The 17,305-nt window shown below is 33.2% G+C and overlaps 2 protein-coding genes across 4 annotated transcripts; both read left to right on the forward strand.

The window, feature by feature from the left end:
- Nucleotides 1-55: 55 nt before the first annotated feature.
- Nucleotides 56-7,381, forward strand: LOC123524706 (uncharacterized). 2 transcript variants are annotated; one of them, XM_053538544.1, is made up of 8 exons: nt 582-720; nt 913-988; nt 1,350-1,995; nt 2,371-2,400; nt 2,806-2,850; nt 3,611-3,715; nt 4,564-4,607; nt 4,748-7,381. In XM_053538544.1, the coding sequence occupies exons 2-8, from the start codon at nt 968-970 to the stop codon at nt 5,492-5,494; spliced, it is 1,638 nt and encodes a 545-aa protein (XP_053394519.1). In that variant the 5' UTR covers nt 582-720; nt 913-967; the 3' UTR covers nt 5,495-7,381. The 2 variants fall into 2 exon arrangements, with proteins under 2 accessions (XP_045159052.2, XP_053394519.1); XM_045303117.2 differs by lacking the exon at nt 913-988 and having other exon boundaries at nt 56-720.
- A 682-nt stretch (nt 7,382-8,063) lies between these two features.
- Nucleotides 8,064-15,534, forward strand: LOC123524705 (uncharacterized). 2 transcript variants are annotated; one of them, XM_045303115.2, is made up of 5 exons: nt 8,064-9,610; nt 10,424-10,838; nt 11,510-11,584; nt 12,526-12,569; nt 12,827-15,534. In XM_045303115.2, exons 1-5 carry the CDS (start codon nt 9,242-9,244, stop codon nt 13,430-13,432), a joined length of 1,509 nt encoding a protein of 502 aa, XP_045159050.2. In that variant the 5' UTR covers nt 8,064-9,241; the 3' UTR covers nt 13,433-15,534. The 2 variants fall into 2 exon arrangements, with proteins under 2 accessions (XP_045159050.2, XP_045159049.2); XM_045303114.2 differs by having other exon boundaries at nt 8,065-9,610; nt 10,154-10,838.
- The last annotated feature ends 1,771 nt before the right edge of the window (nt 15,535-17,305 follow it).

Here is a 17,305-nt window from a genome sequence, read left to right on the forward strand (position 1 = left end):
TTAACTTATCATAACCGGCAAACGGCATAAACTTAAATACACATGTTTATCTACCTTTTATCAACCAGGAAGCGTAAATACTGAACAAAATCTTTATTCGTGCACGTATGTATCGCGACTGGATTAAATAACAGATAAGCGTCTTGGATTAAGTTTGTAAGGCTATTGATACGCATTGTCCATCGCGTGTACCTCATTACCAATTTGCATTTGTTCTATAAAGCATAGAATGGACCTGGAGTTTTAAAACACGACGAAGAAGCTCTCGATCTTATAAACGTTCGAAGTTAATTTTGCGTGTTTAACATGAATGAAGTAAATATAGATTGTATTTAATGAATAATGGCAGAAGAAAAGGGTCTACAGCAGTATGAAAATGTGCCTGAGCAAGTTCTTACATTGACTGAAGTGAGTGAAAGGGTTACTGAATATCCAGCTATTGTGCGTGTAGTGCCTAAGGAATATGAAATACCTGATGCAAAAGAACTACCAGGAGGCGAGGAGATATTGCTTGAGAAACCAAAATGGGTGCAATTTGTTCTGGTTAGAATTCTTGGTTTTGACGACGAACAACAGAAAAAGACTGAAAAAGGTGAAGAGTTCATAGAACAGCGAAATGACTATGTGGGACGGGAGATCTTGGTACCCATAGGCTATCAAGGAAAGTTTAAACTCGTCAATAAGACGGGACGACATGCTCGGTTTGTCTCTGTTGATCAGGTAAAGTGAAAGTAGCTATTTCATTTGTATGTTATTGAAAGTGACATTACAAATATAAACCAATCGTAACAGCTCTAAAATCAGTATACATTTCATATTTCCGATATACGTTTCAGTTGAATCATGATCGTATTGTAGCTTTTGTTTTGTTTTGTATTTGTTGTGTTTAACGTCGAACCTACATAATTATAGATTAGATGGCGACTTTCCATCACGGGCGGGTACTCGCCTTCCGTAAGCCAGCTGGATGGAGAATTTAACGCTCTGGGTGAGTCTTGAACCCACATCGTTGAGTGGCAACTCTTTGAAGTCAGCGGCCTTAACTACTCAGCCAAGGGGGGCCCCCGCATTGTAGCATCATATCGACAATTTATTCCAACATAAAAGTATTGCCAAATAAGAGACCCACAGAGTACCATTAAACAGTTTGTGAAAAGTGTTTTATATATCAGTTCCTTCTTCCAACTATAAACGCAGATTATTCTGATATTACGTATTTAGGATAATACAATTTAAATATTTCTAAAAGTTTAAATTGGTATTTGTTCACACTTAAATAACATAGAAACTATGACTCAGTCTTTTGATAAGTATGTTATTTCATTTTACATCATATCATGTTTATTTAGATAATACGTGATTTGCCGAGATTTATACGGATTGGTCAGGAAACTGTGTATACTCCTCCAGAACAGTCGCATGCAACATCCTCGTTGGCCGAAGGCACGAAACTTGAAGTTAAGTATGTGTCAACAGTTGAAAAGATCCGGTATATCAAATGCAAGTCAAAGAAGACTTCAAGAACATATCTTTTCAGAGAAGATTTTCCAATAAATTGCTCCGCAGCTGAAGATCCCGATGAGCATACTTTCTTAAACCTGGCAGGTGAATTTATACTACTTCCAAAGAACGTTCAGTTCGAAAATGTTTGGGCAGACGATGTTGTACTCAAAGATGACGACGAAGCCAGTACAATGCTAACTCTGACGGGAGGACCAATTAAGATATTAAAATCCTTTGTGCGACGAAATATGTATATTGCATGGATGAAACCTGAAGGCACTCGTCAGACAGTTGGCTTAATATCTAGTAAAATCTGGAATAACCAGTTGGTACAACCAAAAGTTTTCAAAAGCGAATCACAGAAAAACGAGTATATCAGACAACATTTCGGGGAAAGTCTCGACTCAAACTTTGTAGTGAGTAGCCTCTACATGATGAAGCCAATAGAAACAAGAGTTGTTTGGTTGCTAGCACCCAAAGTCAAAATGACAGGTAAGTACGGATTTATAACCTTACCATTGTTAGAAGTGATCAAGCTTTTCATTATATGACATCGGGGTTTCAGTGCGGTCATATACGGGTACTTTATCCATGTATTGCCACAAATTTAAAAATGTAAATGCGGTTCGGTTTATACAAATTTTGCTCAGTGTATTTAGTTATAATGTACGTTTAAAGTCAGCCCATACAGCTCGTTTGTTTCGATTTTGATAAGGTTTAATCAAATTGTACATATTAGCAAGTACTTAGACCGCAATGCTTTTTTCTAAACGAAATTCGTTGACTATCAGCTATTGTTCTTGGAAATTGACTTTGCTTCTATGGGAAAAGAAATATCCATTTACACAATTATCACCTCTTTTTCAGCTGAGAAACTTGCTGATTATGAAAACATAGGTAAGGACCAAATGCTGTTATCTTTACAGATATTCGGTATCTGGAATGATCTGGATCAGGAGTAATTTGTTTCAATGTTCATTTCACCCGCCTTCCTTGTGTATTGAAGCCTGCACATATTTTTCATTGTTTGCTCCGAAGTAATCAGGTTTACATATATTTGCCTTCGAGGGGAGGATGTGATGCGTACACTTAACATAGTGACAATTTCTCCCAATTTATTGCATTTTGCTTTAAAATTGAATTAACGAAAGAGTTCAGTTTTTTAGTGTTAATAAATTAAACGAACCTGTAAAACGCATCGCACGCGAATAGGCATTACTGGTTAATGAATGTTGATTAGATTATATAGATATGATATTTTGTATTATTCATATATAGTCTATATTTGGTTTTCTATTAAAGCAAAAACGTTGTCAGACTATGAAAACGTGTTCAGTGAGAATGAAGGTAAACACTTAGTCATATTTTAACAATTATGTTTTGCTTAATAATTCTTGCACTACCTGTTCCAGTGTGATTCCTAACTGTTCTTTTATTTTTCCTTTTGTCTTCATCGTCTGTTTGTCTTATTTTTTGCTGTGTAGCTTTGTTTTATTATATTCATATCTACACTCACATTGTTGAAGAGTCTGTTTTAAGACGGTTGTGTTATAGGACATGACGATAGGATCTTTGTCCTTATCTTAACATAAAAGCATATATTTTATTCATAAAAAGATCATGTTTAATCTTAGCAGATGAACATGACTCTGTGGAGAATTGATTGAACATAGTTTTGATATGTTCAGATATTTTAAAGGGTTTCTATCAATGTGCATTATTTCAAATAATTATTACCTATGCTTTGTTGATATTTTCTGCCTTCTTAAAATAGACTAAGGTAAATTACTATATATATATTTTCCTCCAGAAATGGACAATCCTGATGAAGAACAATATATAGAATATATTTTTATTACATGAGTTAATTTGAATATGTACATATCATGAATCCCACAAAGTTTTCTTAATATCTAAAAATGTAAAGAATCATATACAATTTTACATACACGTGTATTATTGTTTCTACACAGCCGGCGGGATAACTGACACAGCGGCGATTCTGCGTTACAGTATCGGAGACAAGAAATATGTTGATAAACAAACATGATGATAATAGCTCCCACCTCAAAAATCTTTTCAAGTATATATTACATTTCCGTTTTAGAGGATGACAATGAAGATTACGAGAAACCCATGCCGCAGGTTGTCGGGGACCCATCATTGCCTCCTAAAACAGTGTCACAAGTTCAAGACATTCCACCAGATCCTCGTAAGTATTAGATATTAAGAGAGATAAAGCTGTAACGAAAGACTGAAGCTAAATTTAAGACAATAAATCTTGAAAATCTTTTCAAATTTATAGTTTTGATTTCAACACAAATTTGTCTCCGGAGATCTCAGAACTTTATATTAAACTAATGCTAAACCTCTTGATCGAACGTTTAGCCGCTCATGCCAGTTACTAATCCGAACTTATTATATACTCATTTATGAACTCCGTTAAGTTACAGTGGAACCTGAAACAATATTTTTCCATTTTCACGTTCAAATTTCATATCGAGTGCGTGACGTCATTTGTGACGTCAGATTCTTGCATTCCGTCGCGTTTTCGACGCGTTTAAAAGCTCTTTTTCGACGATATTTTTTATTTTACTCTGGTTAAAGAACAAATTTACATTATTAATAAAATAATTATGAAATTATGAAAAAGATTATTAGATTTGCATCGAGAAATAAGCACTCGTTTCTGCTGCAGAACTCTTGCATATTTCTCGATACAAATCTATTTTTTAATAATCTATAATTATCGAATCAAATTATTTTTTGAATTTATTTCATTTTTAACAATTTTTTTAAGAAAACGCATTGTTCGTGGATGCCTGAGTGGGACATTTGAGCTCAGTTTGTTTAGGTGTTTCTTGTTCACTATAAATACAATTATTAAGAAAATGAAAATAACCATTACCAATATGTAAAGTATTCATTTTACATTTTACAATGATTATATAAGTAACGTTTACTAGATGTAACTATCCAGACACGCATTAAGTAAAATACATAATCTAGCATGAACAGGAATACATGAGATTAAAAATCTGTTTTATTTACTTTTTTCAGCTCTGATTCCAAAAAGAGAGCTGATACTGCTTCCGACTCCTAAGGTATTCATATCATTCTATTTATTTATATTCTGTCAAAGCTGTTTAAAATTTTGAATAAATTGCTAATAGAATTTAACTCTGCGCTATATTGTGTTTTTATGTTATGCTTCATAATTTCATAAGTAAAATATTTACTACAGGCAAGAAAAGAGGATATATTACAGAAAATAAAAGAGAAAGCAAAACTTGGCTTTGATAAAGTCCACGAACAGCTATTGAAGCGTTCAAAACAAAAATCAGCTGAGGCGTATGCCTATAACACCAAGACCACGAAACAAAAACAGTCAATGATATATAGCCGATCTAAAACCGAGTCAGGCGAATTACTAGAGAGTCAACTTTCTGAAAAGAAGCGTCTTTCTAAAAATTTAAGCGAAAGGGTGGACAACGAGAAATCCCATCGATTATCTAAGGCATATGAGGTCAACAGACATAGACCTTTACCAGAGTTACCGTCAAAAGGCGAAATCAATATAACCGACGATGATAAACTTGATATGTACGACGATGTAGAAGATAAAGAAGCAGCATTTCTAAAGCACATTAAAGAAATTAGACATCAAAATGCAGCTGATACAAAATCTGATCCAAAACTTGACACGTTGGCACGTTATCCAGATTTGAAAAAAATAGGACGTGCCAGACAAACTAAAGAAGATTTTTATTCGTATACTGTTCAGGAGTTGGTCGAATGTTTAAAGATGTGTAGTTTAGATAAGTTTGCGATTGATTGCAGTACAAATAAACTTGATGGTGCTTTTTTCAGAGATTTTGATCTGAATGAGTTAATGTCAGATCCTTTCAGTCTAAGTAAATTAGATGTCTTTAAGATCAGAAAGATTATAAACGAAGGATGGAGGCCGAAGACAGAACAGGTCTCAAAGTAGGGCCTTACTTTTGTACAATAAGATGGCCATGTAATGTATATAATACAAGTTTTTTATATACTCAGTGTAAGAAACTGTCAACCACTTTACGCCTGTTTACCCTTAAAATTAAGTTTGACTTGCAAGCACTATTGCTTTTTTCCAATGAGTAAACATTTTTGCATGTTCAAGTCCGTTCTAGCATTGTGTTATGATATAGCCCTCGATAATGTGAACGAGAGGATTTGAGAGTTGTGAAACTCGTCGACTTTGAATCACTTGCCCCTCACCGAAATGGGTTCAAACTTCGCTTAGAATTGGGTGTAGAATTCTTCATATAAGGAATCCATGGAAGGCCGGTGGCTCTACCAAGGTGCACGCCTATTATAAAATAATGCTCGAATGGGTATCTGGTGTCTTACGCTACCATCAAAAGCTGGAAAAACGCCATATGATTGATAATTTTGTCGGTATGACGTAAAAGCCAACAAAACAAAACAGGTGATTTTGTGAACATTTAGCAGCCAACCTTTTAACTGCAGACACTTTTGTGTATTTTGTGTAAATAGAACAGTATTATAACAAATTATTTTTTGTTGAATTTGATATATTATAAGAAACGTATTATAAGTGTGAGACATATTTTGTAGATGTGTTTTAAGTATAATGAAAGATATTTCTAAAATAACGAGATGGCATTAGAAGTCCGATTATTATTTTACACTGCGCTACAATAGCCGCTGAACATATAGTTTTGATTGTATTGATCACATGTTTGACGTCGCGGGAGTGAAATAAAGCCATTACATAAATTTGATAAAAACACTAGTATAATAAAGCTTTCACTTCGACGTCGCTTAAAGTAAAGGAGAATTGACTTCTTTATATATGTTAAAGAAAGTAAATATTTTGATGTTTCCTCAGGAAAAGCTTACATGTGATTAAAAAGAATATTACATTTGTGACTTAGCACAATGAATTTATTCAACTCGTTGAATAAACTCAATATAAAAAGACACTTATGTAAATCCTATATTTAACCTTTAGCCTGCTAAATATGCAAGCTGATCTTGGTCTGCACAGGTCGCAAAGGCAAAATCACTTGCCGTCAGCAGATTAAAGCTTAAGTAATAAAGTATACATTTCATGAAAAGTGTTTTTCTATGTTTTAAAAATAAAGAAATGAGTGTTTTGTTCCATTTTGTTTGTATTTAAATTCATGCTATGGATGTCATGTTCAAATTGTTGATTTTATAGTTTGTTATGGAAAGAGATGTAGTAACTAGAAAATTGCAGCAGCCTTTTTGTAAGACTTGAGAATATTTTATGATTTATTACAAGCTCTGTTTTCTATTATATCATATTATTTACTGCAATATTAATCAATTGATTATTGGTTTATATAAGTGAAATATAATCACAGGGTATAACTATACATATCGACAATTACAACAAAGAAAGAAAATGAGAGATGAAGACAAAAATGTCCGTGATTAATGTACATGTAACTGAACAATATAAGCACGTCTTTGTTGGAAGAAAGGATCAGCAGAGGAAACGATATCCATCTCAAGTTTATCCCTTCTTGTGTGATTATATAGAAAAGTTCGACTTCAGTATATTTTATGTTTTTGTTAGTGGCTTTAATACTATTTCAAACGGTGCAAGGGAGATCATTCAAATTGCTTTTTATTTACTCATTTGCCGTGTCTGCATTTGAAATCAGCATTTCAAAGGACGATTGTGGTCGTGTTAAGTAGTGAAAGTCTACATAGTGTTAATAAAATGTTTAAGTACTTTAAGAAGATTTGTGTTTAATAATAAAATTGTTGCCTTTATATTTGTTTCACAAAATGTAATTGTTAAATTGTTATTCTCAAGACAACAAAAATGAATTTTAGTGTCATAGTTATGTTGTTGAATACTGTTTCGCTCCCTTATCTCTCTCCATCTGACCTTACTGAATACGGTTTGAACAGTCAGCTTACCCGAAACTCCGTTACATCTGGGTCATCCAGTAACTTCTTTACAGTATTTTGCAAACGGACGGACGTCGCAAAAATGAGTTAATTTAAAGATACACGTTTTAACTCGGATGATCACGAACAGCCTATGGAGTTAGCTCCCAAAGTTGCTCATGTAGCTTTTTTCTGTAATGAACAATTATGTGATTTTGGACGTATTCAATGCAAGTATCATTCACATTTAAAATTTTCGACACATTTTTTGAATGTGCTAAATAACGATGTGTTTCGTTTTCATAACATCAAATGACTTTTGGAGATTTCGTTTATAAGGAAATTGATATAATGTGTTACTATGATTAATGCATTGACATGTATTTGCTGGCGTATTTACGTGCATGCTAAACGTTTCAGCTTCACTAGCTCGGCACAGCTTGAACATTCTCAAGTTCCAATCCTATCAAATAAGGTATAATGTCTTGATAGAATACAAATGAATCTACTAAAAGAGAATAGTGACATTGAACCGATTTGGTGTAAAACGAGGACCTTATCATAGACACGAGAACGTAATCATATACCTGGCTTCACACTTCAATGTCAGATGTAATGATACCCTCGCGCTTTCGTGGGAAATACAATGGTCTATCCGGATATAAACTTGATGGTTATAAAACACACTTGAGAATAAGATAACGATTCAAGAAATGGTGGATTACTTGTTTCTGTAAGAATACATACCGTAAATATGGCAAAAGTAGAAGAAATTAAGAACGTAACATCATAAAATGCACAGTTATTGAGATATTTTATAATAATTCTAAACTCTTTAAGGTTATAATGCAGTAATTCGGTCAAAAATGTGCTTCGAAAGAAGTCCCTAATAAATAGATACTAATTTTTTTCCATTTTTCGCCCATTCGCGCGTAAATCGGGGGCCAAATGGGCATTATTTCACTCGTGGAATGAATTTGACATAAAATAGGACACTTTTCATGCTAATATTCAAATGTTTCGAGTTGTTTATTTGAAATCGAAAGTAGGGTGTTTATTCTGCGGACCGCTTTCTGAAATGCGGCAATATGAAGGGACCTGACTTCAGTTGACTTGCATTTCACTGCATACTATTCAACACCCCTTTTTCCTTTCGTTTTCTTGAAGCAAATGTATGGATATCTTGTGGAAAATAGGTCTACGACGGAGTGAAAATCTAGAAACTGTAACAAAATTGTTCTGGAGTAGCTGAAATTTATATGAAACAAAGAACAATTTCTTTTATTGGTATATAGCCTATAAGGTATGTCAAGTCTACTACTATTTGGCTTAAACACTGAATGGAATGGAAATGTCGTGGAAAGTATATATTATGAAAGAAAGAAATGGAAGGATCATCCTTACAACATTTACAACAAACAACTGAAAACAAACCTTACCATAAAATACCTCGGTGCTATTATTTTCAACGACCTTTTCTAGACCTTTTTCTAGCCTTTTTTACCAACATGCTCCAGAAACCTGCAGTGGTACCATTTCGACGCAGCTTCTCTAGACAACCATGCTATACAAGAAAATGATCGATCTTATTGATGTTTATGAAGTTATTATGTAACACTATAATAACGTGCAGTATAGCATAAAATATCGAGCGGTACACACGCATATTCGATTTCGTATATAAAGATATACTGTTTTATTAGCTTACGTGATTCATTATTACCGAGGTAAGTGAAAGCATGCCGCATTGAATCGCGATACAGGAAGAGGAGGTTTATATTGACTCAGTAAGGCTTTGTATCTTATAATAATGGCATGTTCTAGTAAACTTCGAGATATGAAATATGAAGATGAAACGTTAGCTGTTCAAGACATTATTAACGGTGATACTTTACCTATTGTTGTAAGGACGACTAGTGTTGCTCGTCAAGAAGTACAAACAGATATACCTGAAGACACGGATATTCTTTTTCAACGCGTTTCTGAAGAAACATGTGCACATATAAAAGTATTACAATTCTATGACAATAAAAAGGTGCAACAAGAAAAAGGTGGCGAGTATGTTCTGGAGCATGACACTTTTGTTGGAAACGAATATCTTATGCCGCTGAGTTTTCATGGGAAAGTGAAATTTGTTCGTAGACCGGGAAGTCGTGGAAGATATTTGACAATCAAACAGGTATTAGTTTTTGTAAGAACAATTGATCTGTTGAAAGAATTTCATTATTAAGTCACAGATAAACAGAATGAGAGTGCCACAATGAAACAAGTAAAAATATTTTGTTAAACTTTTGTGGTCTCATCTGAGACAGAGTTTCTTAATTATTATAAAATTGGTACTAGTGCCACTTATATCTTGTATGCTACATTTCATATCCTCTTTTCTACAACTTTTTTAGATACTGAAAAAAAATTAAGTGACGCAATTGATGACGTTTTCTAATGTAAACCTAGTTTTGTTTTCCCTATGCAAGTTGTAATTTTGTACGGAAAATCTAGCTGTTGTGTCTTCTTTTAGAAAAATGATCCCCACTGGACATCTATATGATTTAGCATGATAATATGCACAATATTTGACATGATCAAAGGTTTTTGTTGTTTTTTGGGGGTGGTTGGGCCGCTGGGGTTCAGTAAAATTCAAAATGATTTCCAGGACATTGGTTTCGTGTTGTCAAACCACTAAAATGTTACAGTTAGTTTTTACTCTCTTTTTGGCTAATAGGTACTTGCTGACTCTCCAACGTCGGTAAAGGTTGAAAATGAAACAAAGGCGTTTCTCTCAAGTGATATGGAACAAACAGTCATGATTCAAGCAAAGACGGTTCTAGAACTTAAAAGGATATACAGGACTGAAAAAGGTGTATTTTTAGAATGCGCGGATGGAGATAGAAAATATACATTTCATGAAAATGATGAAGTCAATTTTACTGTCTTTGAGAAGGAAACACTTTATACTCTGACCGAATTGTCTGATACGTCATTTTTACCTCAGGTAGTGCTGTTTCAAGAGATACATGCGGAGGATGCTGTATTAAAGGACCACACATTAAGAAGCGCGATGCTAACTATGGTCGAAGGGCCTATTGAAGTTTTAGGCTTCAAAGTTGTTGAATATCTTATTGGCTGGATCAGAAACAAGAATCACAAGACCTACGAAACTATTCTTGTTCCGAAAAATATATGGAATAAAATGTATATACAAAAGCTATGTTTTTATGATGACGAGGAAAAGCAAAAGTGTATTAAAAGAAAGTATGGACAGTGTTTAATATCTGACTTTGTTAGCAACTCATTATATCTATTACCATTGGATCAATGTGAAGTTTCATGGCTCCGAAGCCCCGATTTGTTCAAGAGAAATTCGACAGGCGATAAATTGTACGATGTCGTACAAATTACTTTTGAAGGTATGTATCGTAATTTATTCAAGATTCATAAATCAAAATAAAATATCGTTGTTTGAATGGAAAAAGGGAATATTTTATTGACAAATTTCATTTTTGAAGCTTGTTGAGCAACCAAGATGAAATTTTCAAATTTGATAAATATGACTTGAACGAAGAATTTTAGAAATGTTGACAATACAGTATAACAATATCCAAACATTGAAGTTTTGCAATAGTTTATTGTTGTTTTCTTATTAAACAAAGAAGACTGAAACTGAGACGTTATTTGAGAAAATAATATAAGGTAGAACTATGTTTTACATTTTGAAATTTTTACGATGAGGTTATACGCATGCGGAATAATTTCAAGAGGGCATAAACTCTAGACAATGATTTTAATCAATATTTTGGGGTTTATTATTTCTTAAATAAATAAAAGTTCAATATTTTTATTTACTTTTTAACCCTTTCGCAGATAAAACGAAACTAAAACACCTATAAATCTAGCTGTACGTGTACATTTGTGTAACTCATTGCTAATAAATGAAACAATTAACCTGAAAAAAAAGCATAGACATACAATAAGAATTTTAGAAGGAGAAACAGAATTAATACGATAAAACATTTTGAGGACTAACTTATTAAAATGATTCTTATTTTCTTATGTATATTTTTAAACTATCTGTCTGTAGATTCATCAGATGATAATGAGGAAGAAGAGGTTTCTTTATATGCAGAAATCGAAGAACCGCCCCCACCTATTCCAAGTAATAACGTTTGATTTTACATTTTTTCTTTTTTTTAAATGTACACTGTTTTTATAACGGTGTCATGCAAACTTGAATGATAATTTAAATAGAATAATTTTAATTTGTAAAGGAAAGTCTCTGCCAAAATATTTCATACGATATGTAGTTTGTGATTATAGGCACATCTGACTGTTTCCCACTTTCAGACAGATTTTTGAGAAACTCGGCCCAATGCCTTTAAGAAATGAATTAGATATAACCAATGAAAAGTATAGATTAAGGATTACGTTTTCAGTTTTAAGTTCTGTCTTAATAATACTTGAATGATTTATCAATCAGTGAAATCACTTATTAAACCTTGCACATCTTATGTGCTCTATCATTTTCACAAATGCAAAACTAACAAAATATGCAAACATGCATTTTTTTTCAAATCCTACTTTTTTATAAAAAACAATGTAATATGGACTTTATGTAAGTGATTAACGGATTTTGTCTCATTACTTAAACAGAGTTGACTGTAATTATAAACGTGAAGATGACAAAACAATGAGCCGAAAAACATAGACTTCTATTCTTTTCAGTAAAATGTCCAATTTTTGTTCAAAATGAATTCATAGATCTAGAATGATGCAATCTTTAATATGTATAAAAATAAACATAGGACAGGTGCTGGTTGTGAAGGGAAAATATAGACTTTCGTTAGAATTTTAGCTGAAAATGTCAAAAGAAATGTATGGACATTTTTACTTTTAGAATTTGACCAAAAGTATTTTTAATTGGCATAAATCATAAGGTTTGATCCGTTATAAAGCATTCTGTCTAAAAACTGTCTGATGTGCCATTAATACAGCTTTTCTACAAATCCATAAGACTAGTTGCAAATCCATTATCATTGTTATTTTACGATACGGTTCACACTAGTGACGATTCATTCTTTTAATAGCATTGATTTTCAGAAAGACAACCTATCCACCCTGCAGGAAAACCTACGAAAGTCAAGGTAATTTAAGTATAAATGAATTAAAAATAAAAAAAAAATCAACCGTCATAATTGGTTAATAGGTTTCGTGAATTTTGCATGTAGCGCTGTCAAGATATTTAACAAAACAATTTACACTTGCTCAGTTTGAAAATTGTAGATACCCGGGTAAAATCGCCTAGAGGATATCTATTCTAATTATTTGCCTATGTATGTGCTAGTATTATATCTACTTTATTTGCATACCTTTAATGATCTTTTAAAAATTGCTCTTGCAGAGGAGTAGTTCATTTTTGAATAAAGTACGGACTTTATTCAAAAGTAGAAGAAGAGACAGAGCTGATGAAGGAAGTGTCAAACATATTGAAAAACCGCCAGGCAGGCCACCTAAACCAAAGTTCCGTGTCAATGCTGACGTTCAATTACATAATGATGCAGTTACCGAATCGGATAGGATACCAAAAGGAGAATGTAGTCCAATTAGACCTCTACCGTTTCTACCGACCGATGCAATCAATCGAAATTACACAAAGCTGATATTCCCTGAAACACAGCCAGTGTATGGCACTCCGATGGTTGATAACTGTACGCCAAACTCAGAACAGTGTCATGCTGAACAGAATACGACAAATAAGATGTCGTTAGCTTTTAACAGCAACAGCTCGCAAGAGGATTTCTTTCTTTATTCCGTGGAAGCAGTGTCACTCTGTTTAGAAAATTGTGGTTTAAAACATCTTGCCAAAACCTGTTCCGAACAAATGTTGGATGGTTCTTTCTTCGATGGATTTGAGGACTGGAATGTGCTGAATCTGTCAGGCTCAGATGTTGATTTCCTCAAGAAAATAATATACAAGGGATGGAGATCAAGAAACGATAGCTTATAAACATGCAGGTGTATTACAAAAGGGTAGTTTAGCAAAATATTACTTAAAAGGACTGCAAATAAAATATTTAGATGAATAAATCCATGCTTTGAATGGATTTGTGACAGCAAAACTTGTATAGATTGAGATATGTACAAAACGTTTTCCTTTTGGTTTGATGCTAGACTGTTATAAACGTGTCTAAATGTTTTTGTTCTTTGAACCATTGTCTTGAAAAATACATTTACATTACAGTCCAACTGCGTTTTCTTCCTCTTCATCAGGAAAGTTGAGACAACAAAAGTTGACCAAGATATCTATTTACAAACCAGCAGTGTTTGTTTACTTTTCATCAGGAAAGTTGACACACCAGCAGACGACAATGACACGATTTCCATCAAATCCAAGTGTTTCTTTGCGTTAAGTCATGACTTCCTCATTGCAAACTCTCGTTAGCATAATGTATATCTAATTTCACATTAATAACATCTGTTAAAAGATCCTTGGAAGTATAGAATGCAACCAAGCAGAATAATAACATATTCAACATCTCGACTACCTTTGAATACATAAGATTATCTTAAACATATTCAAGGTCACGCAGTAAGTGTATTTAACCTTAACACGCAGATTCCTTTTTCTACGGAGCACATGAAGTGACATGTTCAATACATTTTATTTTGCTATAATGAATTAAGATTTTGGTACAACAAATTAAGATTTCGTTATAACGAATTAACACCTCGATATAGCTGTATTCGATATCGTTAAAACGAAGTAAAAATGTATTGACTATTCACCTACGGGAATATGTAGTTTTCCCCATTATTCTAATTAATTGCTTTAAGACCAGGTGGAAGGAAAGAGTGTGAAGCTTGTTTGACCAGAAATAGCACCTGCTTTGGAAAATAATATTTTTAAAGATGTTTTCACAATTATTCCTAGCGGGAAGATTTTTCTATAATTTTGCATATTTATTGATTGATGTACCACAACTTAAAATAGAAAAGAAAAACAATAGGTACCCGTGCTTTTTTAATAATCAAAGTTTATTAGGGACACCAAATTGGTATTTTCGTCTGTAAAAACAATACATACATGTCATGATAAAACAAGTGCAAACAGCTATTTACTTAAAAATTCGTTTTGATCTTCTTGTTTTTACATCATTACAAATCAACATATAGATATATCAACACAGAAAATAATGCTCTTCGGAAATGTCTAAAATATCTATAACTGGAAAACCCAAAAAGCATTTCGTATATATATGAAAAATCTAACAGACAGAATTTAAACAAATTTTGGATTATGTAAGCTAGAACTAAGACAAAAAAATACTGAACCAAAAAATAATAATATCAACACGTGCTCGTTTTCAAGAAAAAAAAAGAAAAAAATATTCACCCCACCCACAAGGTTATTTTTTCATTACCCCACTCACCTTAAAAATATGAACTTTTTTTTTCTTTCTTACACAATAAATTGCACAATGTTATAAACAGTTTCAAAATAAATTATCTTACAATTCAGTGATTGGTTATTTATTACAACACATACCAGCAATAATAAAGATAATTAAAATTTAAACTAGATGTACCATAGGACACTGGTACACCAACTTTCTATCAATGTACGGTCATATGCTAATTGTTGGAAATGCAAGACTTAAAAAACTTGAGGGATACTTTATGGGTAGGGATACTTCAAAACATTATCAAGAACCCAAGATAAAAGTAACTGGAGAAGTAAACAAAATATGATTTTTTAATTTCAGCGGGCAGTAAGGGGGATGGTAAATCCAAAACTAAACCTCATGTGCACAACTTCATATACTCAATAACATTCCAATAAACTTTCATGCCTCTAGGTCTTACACTTTTTGAGATACGTGCGAAACAAACTTTCAGACCCTTTATGCATATTTTTGACTGTCAATGGCCATCACTCTGGTCTTACTACGTGAAATCCAAAATAAAACCCCAGGAGCACGTCACCACATGTTGAATAACAATCCTATGATGTTTGATTACTATAGGTCAACCACCTTTTGAGATATGCACAACACAAATTCGTATGGACAAGGGCAAATCTAAGTGCCCCCTCCCCCCCCCCCCCCAACACACACACACTCCTCCCCTCTGAAAAAAACTTTGGGGGCCTGTGGGGGAGGGGGATCACAATTATAACGACATTTTGAGCCGGTCATATTTGAACTTGAAGGCCATACATTACAATTTTCCGAAATTTTATGTGACTGTAAGTCGGGTCGGCTGAATCTTTACTCGACGAAATAGTTGGACTTGGCTGTCTAAAATGTTTTCGATTCGTGCAAGATGATTTCTTGGTCACAAACTTCCCACTACTCCTCCTCCCATAAAAACACTTTTACACCAACAACTTTTTAAAGACAAAATTTGCACGACCCGAATTTTCAATACATTTTTGCTCAGGCACGCTGCATATCCGAGAACTATGCATTTTCGGCGGCAAATCGTGAAAATTGCTTACTGTGGCCATCGCTTACAGCGCCATTTAGTTGCGCACAAAATGTTGTGATGAACTCCTATTAAAAGTAGCAGAACAAATACAAATTATTTTAAATCTTAAAAAAGTTGTTTCTCTTAATATACTTGACAATGAAGACTCGGCATAAGATATTAAGTCATTTTATTTATTTTATATATATCCTTAAACTTGTGAATTTATGATGAAGTGAGATTGGGATGATGTATATCTGTGTTGCCATGTTCAGTTTTAAGAATAAATTCATGTAATATAAAACGATATTGCACCGTAACACGCAATTTAACATTTTTATGTTCTTGATAGCAAAGCTGGAAGGATAAAAGAAGTTAAAACTAGGACCATTGCACTTAATCTAAACTGGAAATGACGAACTAGCCGATGGAAATGTATAAATTTCCCGATTTAATCTCTTGACCTAGTGATCAAACACCTGATTCTATCAAATAAAACATACAAATACATCGGTACATTCCAATGTCACAAGCAGAATATTAAAATTTGAGCCCAGTCTATAAAATGTTGGGGATCGAATAGATGATAAATGTAAACTCATGTGGTGTCAAACCGTAGATTTCAAGTTCCTGTCATAATTGTGTCCTTTTTGTGGCTAGTCTATAACTGTTATGCATTAAGTATCCATTAACAAATCGGCAACGCAAGCTGATGGCGTAAGGCTCCAAATGTGTGTTATGGACCGGCTTTGAACTTGGTACCAAGAACTCAGGCAAACTATGACTAAATTTCATGACAAATTGGTTCAATTTTCTTTAATTTTTGCTTCTATTCATAAAATATTAAGCGACTGACACAAGTAATTATGATTTATTTTAAATTCCAAATTTTAAATGAAAAAGAAATGTTGTTTTCTCAGATGTGTTAAATAAAAGATGTAAAACAATTAAACCTTTGTGTCATATATTTTCCAAAGGACAACACCTTCTCATTTTTTACTACATAAGTAGTTTTTTGTCATATACATCAGAACGAAACCATTAAAACCATTGGCATCTATGCTTTTTTCTGCGATATTTAGATATTTCCGATTTTATTTTTTATTTTGCAAGCGGCCATAACACTGCAATCCACCTGCAATGTTTCACGCCTTGGGTGTTTGATTCAGAAAAATCGTCCTTTACACACGTTTCTTATGGACTACTTAAACAATAATCAAAATTTAACTGCAATTCTGATATGACTTTTTAATTACTGATAATCGATTATTCCTTCCCGCTTTCTTTATATTTCGCGATAAATAAATGTCACCATATCGTTGAAGTTGTGTGTGTGAAATAAAGTCATTATATTATTTTGACATTACACTTGTGAAATAACATTTTGATGTTGACATCGTTTGAAGCATAGTAG

Source organism: Mercenaria mercenaria, chromosome 3, assembly GCF_021730395.1.
Source record: "Mercenaria mercenaria strain notata chromosome 3, MADL_Memer_1, whole genome shotgun sequence".
Taxonomy (NCBI): domain Eukaryota; kingdom Metazoa; phylum Mollusca; class Bivalvia; order Venerida; family Veneridae; genus Mercenaria; species Mercenaria mercenaria.